The 15,674-nt window shown below is 57.8% G+C and overlaps 2 protein-coding genes across 16 annotated transcripts in view; both read right to left on the bottom strand.

The window, feature by feature from the left end:
• NECAB2 (N-terminal EF-hand calcium binding protein 2) overlaps positions 1–2,502 on the bottom strand; it is a 43,868-nt gene extending 41,366 nt beyond the window's left edge. For 3 of the 13 annotated variants that reach the window (XR_011249026.1, XR_011249027.1, XR_011249025.1), the window contains exon 1: positions 575–910. Coding sequence is in view for 4 of the 13 variants with exons in the window: in XM_069552558.1 (XP_069408659.1) it covers positions 575–862 (288 nt within the window). In the remaining 9 variants the exon portion in view is untranslated. Of the gene's footprint in view, positions 1–574; positions 919–1,376 lie in introns of those variants that run through there. The other 10 variants (XR_011249021.1, XM_069552556.1, XM_069552554.1 and 7 more) reach the window with 6 other exon arrangements.
• OSGIN1 (oxidative stress induced growth inhibitor 1) lies at positions 1,239–13,037 on the bottom strand. 3 transcript variants are annotated; one of them, XM_069552552.1, is made up of 8 exons: positions 12,619–12,743; positions 11,959–12,087; positions 10,017–10,200; positions 8,110–8,214; positions 6,705–6,841; positions 5,583–5,774; positions 5,263–5,354; positions 1,239–2,546 (listed from the first exon to the last, which is right to left on the bottom strand). In XM_069552552.1, exons 4-8 carry the CDS (start codon positions 8,174–8,176, stop codon positions 1,598–1,600), a joined length of 1,437 nt encoding a protein of 478 aa, XP_069408653.1. In that variant the 5' UTR covers positions 8,177–8,214; positions 10,017–10,200; positions 11,959–12,087; positions 12,619–12,743; the 3' UTR covers positions 1,239–1,597. The 3 variants fall into 3 exon arrangements, with proteins under 3 accessions (XP_069408653.1, XP_069408652.1, XP_069408651.1); XM_069552551.1 differs by lacking the exon at positions 12,619–12,743 and having other exon boundaries at positions 11,959–12,418; XM_069552550.1 differs by lacking the exon at positions 10,017–10,200 and having other exon boundaries at positions 11,959–13,037.
• Between the last annotated feature and the right edge of the window lie 2,637 nt (positions 13,038–15,674).

The raw sequence follows: 15,674 nt of genomic DNA, 5'->3' as shown, positions 1-15,674 counted from the left end.
CCCCGTGGGCCACCGCCCCCGCCCCCGGCGGCCGGGCGCGGCGGCAGGGGGCTGCCGGCAGTGGGCCGCGGGGCTGGGGAGCTAGATCCCGGCCCGGCCACGGAGGGGGCTGCCTGGCAGGCGCGGGGTTTTGGGGGTCTGGCTTCGGGGGTGCATCCCTGGGGGCTGCCCCCATTCCGAAAGTCTCCCCCTGCCCGCCCTCCAGAAGAATCCCCCCTCCTCCACTCCGTGGCGCCGCCGCCGGGGCCGGAGCGCGGTGTCCGGCGAGCCGGGAGCGCCCTCTGCCGGCTGCAGCCCAAGGAACGCGCGCCCACGCACTGGGGCCTTCTCCACTCCGCAAGTACCCACTCGTCCCTTCCACCGGGTGCACGCCCCTCAGACCTCCCCCGCGAGTTAAACAACGCCCAGAACTAGTGTTCCCCACCCCTGGAACACCCTCTTCCCCTTATACTCCCTGCGTCCATCCTTCCAGACTCCCACCCACCGAACCAGAGAATTAAAGGAGCCCCTGCTGGGTGCTAGGCCTGGTGGCCGCACTGGGTTCCAAGAACATCGGGAAAACAGGAGGGCTTGCCTTGGCCTCCTGGAGCTTACAGCCAAGTGGGTGGAGCCAGATACTGGAAGAGAAAGTGAAAGTGAAGTCTCTCAGTCGTGTCCGACTCTTTGCGACCCGTGGACTGTAGCCCACCAAGCTCCTCCGTTCATGGGATTCTCCAGGCAAGAATACTGGAGTGGGTTGCCATTTCCTTCTCCAAATACTGGAATGATCCCACAAGTAAGGAAGAGTGAGAACTGAACTGCAATGAAGGGTGGCACCCTGACCCACCAGAGTGGGTTCTACCTGAGGGCCACGGAGTGGCATATGTCAGAAGAGGCTTCCTAGAGGAAATGGTCCTTATGCTCCAAGAGTGTAAGGAAGAGGAGGAGTTACAGAGAGGATGGGGAAGTTCCCTGGGCTAGAGCTTAGCCTGTGCAAAGGCCCTGTGGCAGGTGCAAGTGTGGGGATCACAAAGGAGCCACTGAAGGGAGAGGGACTGAGTGGGGCTGGGAAAGCCTCCCCAGCACCCGCTCCTCAGTCACATCTACCCTTCCACTTGGGGCACCACCCAGTGTCCCCCAGCCCCGGGACCTTCTCCCGCATGACCCTGTGCTTCTGCCCCTGCCCTGACTGGGCAGCTCCGGGGGCAGGGTCCTGGGCGCCTGGCGCCCTCCCCAAGCAGAGTCCTCGGACACAGGAGTGGAGGCAGGTGCTGGTTTTATTTGGGACCTGATTCTGGAAAGAGCGGGGCCTGGAAGTCCTGGCTCAGTGCTCTGCGGGCCCTGGTGATCCCGGCTCACACAGGCCACTTCACCCCCAATTACAGCTCTGGGCCTACCGTGTCCTGTGGCCACTGTTTCCACCCTGGTCTGAGTCCGGGCAGTCTGGGTTTCCCACTCTTCATCTGAGAGGCCTGTTGCGTGGGCTCATGGCCGCTCCTGTCTCCTGCAGGAGAGGCCCCTTCCGTCACTGGGGCATCTTGGGACGGACTCTGCGTCCAGCAGGGCTGTGGTGATCTCCCTCCTCTTAGGGCCTGGGTGTCAGGCTGCTGGGCGGGTGCTAGGGTGGCTTCCTGGCCTCCTTGCGCAGCAGGGAGCTGGCCACAGCCAGGGCCCCGCCCTGCACGAAGCGCACAAAGTTGTCCCCGGCCAGTGGCCCCATGGCGTACAGGCCCTCCTGGTGGATGCTCTGGTAGGTGAAGGGGTCCACGTCAACGGGGTTCCTCTTGGCACTCAGTGGCTGGTCTGGGTCCACGGCGAGGTAGGCGCCCGCCCCCGGGAGGAAGGACAGATCGGGGTGGGAGCCGATGAGCAGCAGCACCAGGGCCACGCCGAAGACCTTCTGGAGGCCCTGGGGGTCACGGAACACGGCCTGGCGGTCCTCCTTGAGGAGCAGCAGCTGGTGCTCGGGGAGGCTGCGGTAGCCCTCGTAGGGGCTGGGGGACAGGATGGACCGCTCGCGCATCATCTGGTGCACCTTGTGGTACTCGGGGTACAGCATCTTGGGCAGCTGGTTGAACACCAGGCCGGGGTCATCCACGGGCCGGCGGAAGGCGTGGATCACAGGGACGCCGTAGTGGCGGGCGTAGAGGACCGCGTCTGCGGCCGACAGCCCCGCCCCGATGATGAGGACGGGGTCCGAGGACGGGGACACTGTGCCTGCCCGTGTGGCCGCCTCCAGGGCCGACAGGTCATGGTGGACGAAGGGCAGGCCCTCCCCGGGGACGCCCAGGCGGGCCGGGCTGTCGGACGTGCCTGTGGCCAGGACCACGTTGCGGGTGCGCAGGGAGAAGGGCTGCTGGCTCTGGTCCTCGGCGGCCACGAAGCCGCTCACCTGGAAGAGCGGGCTGGGGTCCCGGGCCCCAGGGCTGCTGGGCTCGGGCGTCCCCCACTCCACGGCCGTGACCGTGGCGCTGGACACGAAGTTGTGGCTCAGGCCCTTCCTGATCACGTAGTCCCTGTAGTAGTGGGCGATGTCACCGGCCGTGGCCCGGCTGTTGCGAAGACCTCTGGGGGAGGAGGGACGAGGGGGCATGAGTGTCAGGGAATGGACTGGGGCCGGGCGGACAGGCTGGGGCCAGGCCCTGGAGGGTGGCTGCACCAGCCTTTCATGTAGGACTTGCTCAAGGGGTTCACCCACTCGGAGCTGTAAAAACCTCTCTTTTCTGTACAGTGGAGCCGATGAGGGGTTTGGAGTGTGGCCCCTGGTGTCAGAGGGTCTGGGTTCTGTGGGAACCCCCTGCCTCAGTCCCTCATTTGCAAAAGGACCGTGGTGACAGCACGTGTTCCCTGCTGTCATCGAGAGGCTCAGATGACAGGAGGTAAGGGTTTAGACTAGAACCTGACAGGCTGTGAGTGACGCGGGGTTGGCTGGGACCGTTTCCTCCAATGACTGACTAGTATTCTCTGTGCATGGGGGTAGGATTCTGTTTTTATAAAGTTCACAAACAGATAAAGCTCATCTGTGGAGTTGGACATCCAGCGAGGGGTGGTCTCTTAGGAAGGGGGTGATTGGGAGGGGCCTGAGGGGGGCTTCTGGGGAGAAGGGGTCTGCTTTTTTGAGTCTGGGTGACTGAAACGTATGTGTATCCACTTTAAGAAATTACATCCACCTGTAGGTGTGTGAATTGTGTGCTTTCTATATGTGCTTATATTTCAGTAAAGAACTTGATTAAATAATAGCCCACATAGAGCACTTAACACAGTCCTCAACACACAGTAGCAGCCGTGGCTATTATTACTGTTACTACGTTACTGTAATTACTGTTATTATCACTCTTGCTATTATTACCACCTTTTCCAGGGCTGTTGCCGGTGGGTGGGCGTAGATGTTGACGCTACCTCCGCTCTTCCCTGTAGCTCCCAGGTGACCTTCGGTGAGTTCCCTTCCCTGACTTGTGGACACGTTACGGATTAACTCAAAGGGGATCTTTGTGACACATAGTCAGTACAACCCATCAGTAAGAACGCAAGGTTGTAGGTGAGCTCAGATATCCCTGAGGGCCACTCCAGCCAACACAGCTCATTAGTCTGCTCCTGAAACTGGAACTCTGGAACTCATGGCTGTGGGTTGGTCATTTCCGCTCCTCTCTTTCAGTAAAAAGTGTCTTAAAGGGCTGTCCTGAGATGATGTTGCATCCAGGGTTCCTTATAATAATGGCACATTGGAAAGAATGAAAGCTCTGTGACTGGGGAGTGGTTTAGGAACCGCGGCAGCACCCTGAGGGCAGGGGGTGCGTCTGTTGTGGCTTTTGGCTCTGACATCTAAGCACAAGGTCCGGTACGTAGGAGTGAGTGGAGCTGCCTGCCCTCTCGGGAATATTACATGGCCGTGTAACAGGATGGCTGCAATCACTGTGTAATCACCATGTCAGATCTTATGACATAACGTTACATTTTAAGAGTAGAGCAGAAAAGGGTGTATCTACTATGAAATTTACATTCCTGTCTGTCTGTTAACACATCACTACACCAGCCTGGATGTCTTTCTACCACATCTGCTGGGGCAAAAAGTCTCTGTGTCAAAAGGACAGACCATGATCTCTGGAGGGATGGAAACAGTTTCCCAAGAGGTCAAGTGAGGTTTCCAGTAGGTCAACTGCCTACTGGGTGGCTGAGCACTGAAGGACTGATGCCTTCGAACTGTGGTGCTGGAGAAGACTCTTGAGAGTCCCTTGGATAGCAAGGAGATCTAGCCAGTCAATCCTTAAGAAATCAGTCCTGAATATTCATTAAAAGGACTGAAGCTGAAGCTCCAATACTTTGGCCACCTGATGCAAAGAACTGAGTCATTGGAAAAGACCCTGATGCTGGGACAGATTGAAGGCAGGAGGAGAAGGGGATGACAGAGGATGAGATGGTTGGATGGCATCACTGACTCAATGGACATGAGTTTGAGCAAGCTCCGGGAGACAGTGGAGGACAGAAGAGCTTGGTGTGCTGCAGTCTATGGGGTCACAAAGAGACGGACATGACTGTGAGACTGAACAACAACGGGCCCCCGTCAGAACCCCGAGCATGGAGAAAACGTTCAAGGGCAGATGCCACCCTGAGCACTGGGCAACTTTATGCCTCGTGCCCTGGGATGAGCAGGGGCTGGCATCTGTTGTGACTCAGCTGTCTCTCTGGGGTGGTGAGACGTGTGCAGCATGGTCATTATGGAGCAGGCAGTGGGGTGGGAAGAGAACCTTCCGAGGTGCAGCAGTGGTGGGGAGTGTGGGGTTAGGAGTCAGCTGTCTTTCTTTTCTCAGTTTTCAATTTCCTGTACTGTGGTTATGTTTCTAATGCAAAATCAATTTTTAAAAAGTGCATCCGATTGATTAGCTGACTGAGAGAGACAGTTGCAGGCCAGGCTCACAATATCGGAAGGGGCTACGGGAGGCCAGAGGACCAGGGAGCCTGGGCCAGAGGCTCTGAGGCAGGATGTGGGGGGCAGGGGCCAGTGGTCACCCTCCTTAGAGCCTGGGATGCCACAGGGAGGCCCAGTCGAGACTGTGAGGCAGGAGCACCGGACAGAGGGTCCTGGGGAGCCCAGCTCTGCTGCTCACCACCCGTGTGGCCCTGGGCAAGTCCTTTCCCCAGCCCGGCTGCAGCGTTGGCCACAGTGTCCCCCTCGAGGGCAGGCTCGATGAGCCCCCGAAGCCCCTTGACCTCTAGCTGCCAGTTTAGTGTTGGGGGCGGGCTCGGGTCTTCCCTGCCCAACTTGGCTTTCCAGGGCGGCCTTACCTGCGCTTCTTGCACATCCAGTCCTTGACCTGCAGGTCAGGGAGCCCCATCCACTCGCCTTGGCTCAGGGTCACCATGGAGCCTTCAATGGACTAGGAGTGAAGGAGAGCAAAGTCCCAGTCTCTGCTGGCCCCCAGCACCCCCACGGCTGGAGAGCAGGGGAGGCCTCTGCTGGCCGGGGCTGGTGGGGGAGGGGCGGGGGGAGAGGAGGGAGGAGGGAGCAGTGGGGGCGAATAGGGAAAGGTGGGAAGTGCAAGAATCCTGACTTGTATTAGGGAGGTTTGGCACAAGTCCCCGCACCCTGTCTGGGCCCCACTCACATGCCAGGCGCCCCCAGGTGGGTTCCGGCCCAGGACCAGGTGGGGGATCGCTCGCTCCTTCTGGTGCCTCCAGGTGAGGATGGACTCCACGCTGCCCCCAAAGTCCGTGTCTGGGCGCAGGAGGGTGTCAAAGAGCAGGGCCACAGGGCTTTGGCACCGGCCTTCCAGGCCTTCGGACAGGTAGTCTAGGTCCTGGAGTTGGGGGGCAGGGGGGGACGCAGTTCAGAGGGGCCACAGGAGGAGGGCCGCCTGGTCTCGCCTCCCCTCCCTCGTACTGGGGTGTCAGGTGAGCTTGGGAAACGCTGCCTCCCCGAAAGTCATCATGCACGGCAGCACATGAAGGCTCTGACGGTCCTGCAGCAGCGTTCACCCTTTTAGATCCGCCAGACCCGGTGTGTCTCAGCTTTACTGGAGCACAGACCTTTCTCTCTGCGGATTGTACTGAGGCATTCTGGGAAATCCCTATCTAAACCCCACGCGGCTTACTTCCTCACCCTCCAGCTCTGGGGGGGAGGGGACCGGCCTGATGGATGTTGCCTGAAGGGGCGGCGGACACTGAGTGACCTCCTGGGAGACAAGGGGTGTGGAGGGGGGACAGGTCGGCCCTCCTGAGCAGGGGCTGGTAGGTCTGCCCAGGACTGGGGTCCTCAGCTTTGGCACTCCTGGCTCCAGGGCTGGGGGCTCGTCCTGTGTGTTGTGGGATGTTCTGGCATCCCTGGCCTCGACCCTCTAAGCCAGTGGTGTCCTCACTCTGGGCGTAACGACTGAAACTGTCTCTAGGTGGCCAAGTGTCCCCAGGAGAGCAAAACTGTCCTGAGTTTAGAATCGCTGGACTAGGGGAGGCTAGACAAGCGACGTCTTAAAGAGAGCTGCCACCCCTCTTTCCGGTTTCTGTGGCCTCCCATGTCTCACAAACGCATCCTTTTGTTTCTTGGCTGTGCCACGTGGCTTGTGGGATCCTACTTCTGTGTCCAGGGATTGAACCCTGAGCCCGGCAGTGAAAGCACCGAGTTCTAACCACTGGACTGGCGGGGAATTCCCACAAATGCTTTTTGATTTTTGCCTGGGAGAGTTCCCCTGCAGTGGGGGTGTCCCCCGCCCCTGCCCAGAGCTCAAGCCCACCTGGTCCATGATGGAGACCCCTGGCGCCTCTGAGAGCTTCCTCTGCAGCAGGGGGTGCGGGTGGACGGCGTCTGGCCTCACGTAGGGGGTGTAGCCTGACAGCAGGTAGGACAGGCAGATGCCCGAGGGACCATTGCCTGGGGAGAGAGGGCGCGGTCAGAGGGTAGAGCATTGGAGCCCTGAGACCACCACCACCACCACCAAGAGCTTTGGTTTTGATCTGTCTCATTCCCTGATTTGCTCTTCACTCATAAACATAAAAACAAAGCATTTATTAGCGCTGCACCACTTTAACAACAAGAAAGCTGTGGAAATAACCACTGATGTTTACTGAGTGCTTACTATGTTGTCAAGCTTTCTGTTAAGTGATTAAATTTTTTTTTTTCTGTGTGGACCAATTTTAAAGTATTGAATTTTTAAAAATAATATTCTGTTTGATGTTTTGGTTTTTTGGCCTCAAGGTATATGGGATCTTAGCTGCCCAGCTAGGGATCAAACTTGCTCTCCCTGCATTGGAAGGCAAAGTCTGAACCACTGGACCTCCAGGGAAGTCCCCACTGATTTTAACGACAAAATAATAAAGCTACTGCTGCTGTAACAAGCCTCTCCGTAGCCCGGAAGCCCGTGCGTTACCCCCCTGAGCCAGGCGCACGCTACTTTTCCTCCTTTGCTACGTGAGGATGCTGGAGCAGAGAGGCTGAGTAACTTGCCTATGGTCGCAGAGCAGCGAGAATGAGACCCTGAGACCACCAAGGATGAGCCCAGTCCCCCGGGACTGACCGCGTGGCGGATTCGAGGGATGCGGAGGATACCGCAGCATGTAAGACAACGTGCTGACAGGGTGAGCTCGGGGGCAGGGGCGCTCAGGACGGGCACAAAAGCCCCCCGTGGTGGGGCCACCTGCCCCCGGGTCCTGATGAACCCCAGGACTCACCAGTTTCCCTTCTCGGGCAATTAACCTCATGACATCACTTCTTATCTGTCCTCTTATCCTGTGCTGTCCTGAGTCCTACTTACATAGACAACGGTTAGGATGAACCATGTGAAATCACTGATGCTCAACTGTCCTGAACTTACAAAAACGGCCATTTCATGTGGTTCAACCTGATGCTGGCCTGGAGGGTGGGGACCTCTGTCCCCCATTTCTGCAGACCTGAGGGCAGGACCACATGCAGCTGCTGTGTCCTCTCACTCAGGCACCCAGCGAGGGGGAACACAGGTCGGTTGCCCACTTATCACCAGCATCCCACCCCATTGGGCAGCCTCTCCAGGTCATTCTGCTCCTGCCTTGCAGGTTCCTGGAAAGACTATTTGGAATGATGTTTTAGAAACTGCTGAACGGAGCGCTGAGTGAATGCTCCTGACCTCTGACCCACCCAATCCCCCTGCCTTGAGCAGCACTCACCAATGATGATGACCGGGAGGGGCTCTGAGCTGCTGGCACCAAGGTGGTCCTTCCTCCGGTTGCTCATGGCTGCGGCTGGCGGGGGATGTGGGGCTGGCAGCCGACCTGGAGGCACAGGGGAAGAGGGCCGCTCGCTGAGCCTGGGAGTCAGGCGGTCACTTCCCAGCTGCAGGGTGGCCTCCCTTTGGCCTCAGGGTCAAGTCCAGGGCCCTCCCTGAGTCTTATGATGACGCCCCTCTCACACCTGCTACCTCCTAAACAGGCCGAATAATTCAGGGCTCTCTCCCCGAGCCTGGTCGCCTCCCGCTCTCTGAACCTCACTCCACACTCCCATCTCATTACGGATGGTGACAGTTGTTTCGTTGCCAAGTCGTGTCTGACTCTTGTGACCCCATGGACTGCAGCACGCCAGGCCTCCCTGTCCTTCACCATCTCCTGGAGTTCACTCAAACTCATGTCCGTTGAGTAGGTGATGCCATCCAACCATCTCACCCTCTGTTGCCCCCTTCTCCTCCTGCCTTCTATCTTTCCAATGAGTTGGCTCTGTCTTGACGCAAGCCCTGCCCAGCACGCCTGTGACAGCCACACCCCCACCTCACAGGCCAGCCTTCAGGTCTTCAGTGGACCCAGCCCTGGAGAGGCACTTCTGAGTTGGTGACAATGGGCCCATTCCTGGATCTTTCTGGGTCTTGGTTTCTTCATCTGTATAATGGGAATAATCATAGTCTCTACCTCATAGGTTTGTTGGGGGGTAGGGGGACACAGGGAGGTGATGTACATGGAGTACCGACCTGGAGAAAACGGGCCATTCGGAAGAGCCCAGGGCTCAGGGGCTGGGCCAGAACAGGTGGGCATACAGAGGCCGAAGCCTCTAGGTTTGGGGAGAAATGCCTTTAAAACTGCTCGTCTCTGGAGCACCAGCGCCCTCTGCTGGCCACGAGTCCAAATCACTCCGACAGACCCAACCCCGGAACTTGGAGCTGCAGGTCTCTCCAGGCGAGTCCAGACCCACTTTCTCCATGTCCCCCCAGCGCAGCTTTGCCTGAACACCCTGCTCAGGCCTCTCGGCCTGTTTCCAAGGAGGCCAAGACCTTGCTATGAGATCTGGCTCACAGCAAGTGAAAGGGTGAGTCAGTGGCACAGGGCCCAGACCGCCCCGAGCAGCCAGGGATGGGAGCCTGGCATCACCCGCCTTCAGAATTCTTCCAGGAAAAAGCTTAAATCCGGATTTTTATGTGAATTCCCTGATTTGGAAGAGTATGCAACTGATTCACGTTTTTTGCAAATCTTGAACGGGCTGAGGGAGCACAACCGAGGCCAGCGTGGGACCTCTGATGTGCCAAGAGTGACAGCAACACCAGTGTCGCCCACCGGGCGGGGAGGGGACAGCCGGGGGGTCTGGCCAGAGGACCTGGGTGTCGCTGCCACGGCACTGACAACGGGCCCGCCCACAGCCTTTACAGTTTGCAAGGAGAGGAGCTTGCAGCTAAGCCACAGCATCTGTGCCCCGCAGGCACCTGGAGAGGCGGGCGCCGTCATCTCCGGCTGGCAGTTGAGGGGGGGGAGCTTGGAGGCAGCAGTGTCACAGGGGGGTGTGCCCTCTGGTCTCCTGAGAACCGCCTCAGTGGGGCCTGGGCCATGAGCTGTATCCCCCATCAGGGACCCCTTGCCCCGCTCCACTCCTGGTTCCCTGCAGGGACCCCGCTGTCCACTCTGGGGTGACACCACAGCCACATAGAACAACCAACATTTCTGAACTTCTGCAGGCTGAGCCGGGTGCTGAGCATGCCCTGAAGACTTGACGCACATTCACCAACTTAACCCACATTTAACCGGGTTGTTAGAAGTACTCTCACGACCGCACCCATATTACAGATGGGGAAGCTGAGGCCCAGCAAGTGTCTCACCGTCCTGGATGGCTTGCGGGGAATTTGCCACAAGGGGTGCCGGCTCAACTGGTTTTGAGCCTGGGCTGCTCTGTGCGAGGGCCTTCTCGTGCCCCCTGAGGCAGTGTGACAGGGTGTCACGGGGTGTGACAGCGTGTGATGGAGGCCCCTCCAGGCTGAGTGCAGCTCTGTCCCAGTGCTCCACCTGGGGGGGGGGGGAACAGCGTCTCACTGGCCAGCCGCTCGGTGTGCCAGTGGCCCTGGGGCAGGGGCTGTGGTTCCTAGAACACTCCCTTCACACAAGCCCAGGGCTCCACGCTGATGTCCTCACTGTCCCCAGGAACAGGTGACATCCTTGTCACGACATCCTTTCGCATCGGCGCCTTTCATCCTCAGGGAAAGCACTCTACAGACGAGCAAACTGAGGCTCAGGGCAGTGAGGCCACGCCCCCGATGTCAGAGAGCCAGTGGATAATGAATCAAGAGTTTGGTCCCTAGACACCCCACAGCCTGCCACATGGGGTACCCACAGAGCGCCCACCCCAGGACAAGTCATTTTCTGCCCTGTCCCTGTGAATCCTCCCAGCGCCAGTAAGAGGGGTGTTTGCAGGAGCCCCCGTTTATAGACAAGGAGGTACTGCAGGCTGCCTGTCTTCACGCTCCCAGGAGGGAGAAGGCCCCATTCACCACCAGGGCTTTTGGACCCCACGTCCAGTGCTCATGCCAGAAACTTCTGGATGCCACACGCATGAGGTCACCACCCAGAGGCTGACCTGAGCGGTTGCTTCCTGCACCGCAATACACAGGGCCCAAGTCCCGAGACTTGGAGCTCTCAAAACCTCCTCGGAAGAGTGCACGCTGCCAACTTTCCATTTGAAAGTGTAACTTCCTATTTCTCACACACTGTTTAGTTTTGGGGAGCTGGGAAGGTCAGTTTCCAACGTCCCTCTGGTTGAAGACGGCAAATGTTGACATTAAAAAGGCCTTCAAGTTCACAGGAGAAAAGCAGCGTAAAAGAAATGGGAATAATTGCACCTTCCTGGGTGTGGAGCGTAGAGTTTGGAGCATTGCAATTTCTAGGGTTATTGAAGATTACACTGCTCTAAGGCTTAGGACACCTGTATGGCTACATTTACTGAGCACCTGAGGTACTTTTGCTCATTTCACTTTAATGACAACCCTCCTACCCCACCCCATGGATTTTTTTTTTTTTTCTGTTATCCCTATTGCCCAAAGGGAAAAACTGGGGTCAGGAGGGTGGTGTCTTTTCCAGGAATGTCAGAGACCACACCCCAAACCCTGCCCTGTGACACCTGTCGGAGTCCCCTCTGAGGAAGATGGCACAACAGTGCCCCCAAGAAAGTGCCGCGAGGCCGGGGCAGAGGAGGATGGGGAGGTGCTCTGTCAGCCCAAGTGCCACCTGCCAGTCACCAGAGTGAGCCCTTGGCCTCCGCGCCCACCCCCTGATACCAGTGCCCCCAGAGCCTCCCTCATCTGGAGCCCCAAGAGCTCTCCAGACCCTCTGAAACTCCACTCCTCATTCTCGGCACCCCCAACCCTCCTGTGAGAAGCCAGGTCCCCCTCGACCCTGGGGGCTCGGTCCGTGAGAACAGGCGAGGCGGAGACGGAGGGCAGCACCCAGCCTGCCCGCGGGACCTGGTCAGCCGCCCTGGGCTGGCCACACCTCTCTTTCCTGCCTGGAGTAGCATCACGTGGGCTGAGGTGAACTCCCAGCAAGCCAGCCGGCAGGGCAGCTGTCAGCGAGGGTGCCAGGCACCTGGAGGTGGGCATGGCCAGGAGGGGTGGAGGAGGATCTCGGGGGTTGGGGGGGGTCATGCTGGTCATGGGGAGCCGGGGTGGTCCGCCCTCAGGACCGCCTGGGGTCCCCTTGCCTGGCCCCAGGGCCCTGCCTGGGTCGGGCTACCTTCTCCCACCTCCCCCAAGCCTCGCCCGGGTCACTCACCTGACCGGCCGGGGTCGAGGACACTGGGGAGCGCGGTCAGGCCTCTCGGAGAACCTGGGTCAGGGAGCCGGGTTACCCCGTAGGGATTCAAGAGGGTGCGAGAGACGGGAAGCCCGGGTATTTCAGGGGCTGGGAAGAGGCGGGCGGAGGGCGGGGCCAGGAAAATCACTTTCATAAGCGTGAGTCAGCAGGGGCCCCTGGATGAATGAACTTGCACACTTGAGGGCGAGCGGTCACGTTGCCAGCCCCGGGGGACGGCCTTAGAGGGCCCACCCAGGGGTGGTCCATGGCGAGGAGGCGGGGCGGACACCGGCCGGGCTGAGCCAACCTGGCCTTTCGCCTTTTAGGGAGGCGGAGACAGTCCCGCCCAACGTACCATCAAGGCGGTCGCTTTGAGTGGAGAAAGTCCCGGTTCTGCTGGGGGTCTCCGCGGTTCTCCACCCCACGCCCCCTCCTGGCTCGGCCCCAGGCTGGGAGCCCCGCCCTGCCCGCTCCTGGGCGGGCTGCCTCAGTTCCCCCGTCTGCGAGGGGGGCCATGCGGCACCTCTCCTTCCTGGGTGACCGTGCTGTTTCGGTGGCTGTGCCTGAAACAAGGCTCAGAGCTCCTTTTCTTCATTCCAGCCCCCCACCTCTCCGTCTTTAGCCAGGAGCATTGCATACCTCACGTTCTGCTGATCCTTATGGATTTTGTTATATTATCGTCTCTCCCCAAACCGGGATGTGGATTCTGTACGGTGCGGGAAGCATCTCTACGTCTGTTCTATCCCACGTCCGGGAGGGCACTCAGCACAGTTAGGGCGCTCAGGAAAGGAAAGTCGGGAGGAAGTGAGGACAGTGCTTGGCCTATAGACTCAATGCCTATTAGCTGTTATTTCATTTTTCATGGGATTGTCACCTCTCTTACCTGGAGACTTTCCTGCCAGCCCTGCCCTGTGAGGGGGACCGGGGATATGTTTTGCCCCACTACCGCTGGGACCAGGGTGAAGCAAGAAGGTCCTCACCTTGTGTACAACATTTAAGGGGAAGCCCCAAAACACTCAGAGATCAAGAAAAAGAGCATTTTGATGCAATTGAAAAAAAAAAAATCAAAATTAATGCCCAAATGGTACTTCCCCGGCGGTCCAGTGGTTAAGACTGTGTTCCCAATGCAGGGGCACAGGTTTGATCCTGGTCAGGGAACTAAGATCTCTCATACTTCATAGTGCAACCAAAGAAAAAAAAAGATTAAAAAAAATTAATGTCCAAAACCCAAGATGAACAAAATTGTTAAAACTTCAGACAAAGGCAGTATCTCTAACCAGGCCATGCTGAGCAGTACCGGAACCTGCTGCAAAAATCGGATGCTGATGCTGCCTTTATTTAACACTTTGATGTTTTGTTCATCCTGGATTTTGGTGTTTTTTATATTCTTGATTTTTAAAAATATTGTGGGGCTTCTGTGGTTAAGAATCTACCTGCCAGTGCAGGGGACACGGGTTCGACCCCTGGTCTGGGAAGATCCCACGTGCTGCAGTGAAGCCTGTGAGCCTCAGCTACTGAGCCTGCGTGCCCTAGAGCCTGTGCTCTGAGAAACCTGCACACCACAATGAAGAGTATCCCCGGCTCCCAGCAACGAGAGAACCCGCAAGCAGCAAGGGAGACCCGGGGCAGCCAAAAACAAGCAAGCAAACAAGCACTAATGTTTACAGAATAAAGCCATTGTGTGAGGACTTCCCTGCCCGTCCACTGGTTAAGACTGCACTTTCACTGCAGGGGATATGGGTTTGATCCCTGGTCAGGGAACAAAGATCCCACCCACATGCCGAAAGGCACGGCCAAAATGTAAACAGTAAAGAAATAAAGATACTGCATGAACTCACTAAGTGCCTTGACGACAGAATGCTTTGCTGCCTCTTGCATTTTGTGCCCGAGGTGATGTCTGTGCCCTAATCCTGGCCCTGGTGGTCACAGAGGACCAGGGCCCTGCCTTGGAACAAGCATAGCATGGAATGTGCAGAGGGGGACTGGGAGGGCGGGAACCAGGGCTGGCCACGGGGCTCCTGGGGGATGGGAGAGGCAGAGAGGGGCGCCTGACAAGGAGGGGCTGGTGGCAAGGGTTTGAGGGGTAGCGTGAGGAGCTGGGGTGAGGAGACCCCGGGGCACCGGGACCCACAAACCACGTGACTGGTCCAGGCAGGGCTGTACCCAGTGTGCGGTGCGGCGGGTGAAAGCTAGTTTCTGGCTCAGCCCTGTGGGCTGGGTGAGCCTGCGGGAGGCAGGGCGCCCTTGGGGCCTCCCTTTACCCAGGAGAAGGGGCACTCAGAGTCTTCCCCTGGGGTTGTCAGCGGCAGGGACGCCTGGTGCCGCGTGGCACCGCGGGACAGAACATGCAGGCAAGAATCCGCTGCTCCCCGCCGGCCCCTAGCTCTGTGGCACACGTGCTGTGTGAGCTTGGGCATGTGGCTACCTCTCTGGGCCTCTGTTCCAGGGGGCCTTGTTACCAAAACTCCCTGACACCCCAAGGTGCACCCACACACCCCAGGTTCTAGTCCAGGGCTGTCACACTGGAGCTGTGACAGCAAATCACCCCGCCACCCCCCAGCTGTCTCCACTTCCCCACCCCGGGGCCCTGGTCTGCAACCCCCCTGGTGGTTTTGGGTGTGTAAACTGAGGTAGACAGAGACACTCCAGGCTCAGAGATTCCCACCCAGGGTCTGGTTGAGCGGGGAGGAAGGACCCTGAGGCTCACAGCCCAGAGGGGTGCCTGGGAAGGAGGTGGGCTCCAGGGACCCCCATCTCTGGGCCTGGCAGGTCCTTCGCCCCCAAGCTGCCCCACCGCCCACGCTGGCCCTGACCCCTTTTCTGGAATTTGAGGATTTGCTGATGTGGAAGAACTGTGTGCGGGAGATGGACTTTCTTCCCTGGCGCCTGTTTACCTGATGGCAGATGATCAGAAATAAAATGTGTTGAGTTGCTGCCAGAAAGCTTGACCAAGACTTGAGACTGATAATGTTCCAGGCAGACAAAGGGGCAAAGGTTAGAGGGGCCACAGACAGAGAGAAAGAGCACGACGGGGCTTTGCAGATTGATTGTGGGGGACCGGCTCTCTTGGACTCCACTGGGCACCCTGGTTCCTTTAGATCCGCCCTGCTCCCTGCTTGGCCATGACCTCCTGTGGTTATTAAGCTCCTGAAATGTGAGCCTTCGTATTCTGATATGCTGAAAGTAGATGCAGAAAATAAAAACACAGGTACCCAGGTAACTTCAAAATTCGGATAAATAAATAAACTTTGAGTATGTCCCATGCAATATTTAGGATATACTTATGCTAAAAAGTTTTGTTTTCATTGCTTAAAATTCAAAGTTAGCTGGGCAGCCTGTATGTCACCTGGCAAAATCTAGCCATTAAGTGTAAAATATACACTAGATTTCAAACAGTAAGAATGAAAAAAAAAAAAACTGAAAACTAAAAAAGAAAAGGTAAAATGGCTCAATGCCCTTTGTGTGGATTCCAGGTTGAGATGAAAGTCACAACAATACTTTGGACATCCTGGGTTAATGGAGGTACATCATGGACATGAGCTTGTTTAACAAGGCTGTTGGGAAACTGGCAGTTACACGCACAGCCCTCACTTGGCATCGGTGGGACCCTGGTACCTACCACTCATGCAGACCTGGGTGTTCCAGGACGTTTCCGGATTTAGCACCAAAAGCCCCACCGCATTCCAGGAACTCCT

This window comes from Ovis canadensis, chromosome 14 (assembly GCF_042477335.2).
Source record: "Ovis canadensis isolate MfBH-ARS-UI-01 breed Bighorn chromosome 14, ARS-UI_OviCan_v2, whole genome shotgun sequence".
Classification (NCBI taxonomy): Eukaryota; Metazoa; Chordata; class Mammalia; order Artiodactyla; family Bovidae; genus Ovis; species Ovis canadensis.
The sequence above is the reverse complement of the archived record's forward strand: the minus strand, read 5'-3'. Positions and strand labels throughout refer to the sequence as shown.

Coding starts and splice junctions, on each gene's coding strand:
- OSGIN1 (XM_069552550.1), bottom strand. CDS start 12,133: ATGAAAGTGATTTTCCTGGCCCCGCCCTCCGCCCGCCTCTTCCCAGCC. Junction 8,215..11,958: donor CCTCGACCCCGGCCGGTCAG/GTGAGTGACCCG, acceptor CTGTGCCTCCAG/GTCGGCTGCCAGCCCCACAT. Junction 2,547..5,262: donor TGGATGTGCAAGAAGCGCAG/GTAAGGCCGCCC, acceptor CTCCTCCCCCAG/AGGTCTTCGCAACAGCCGGG.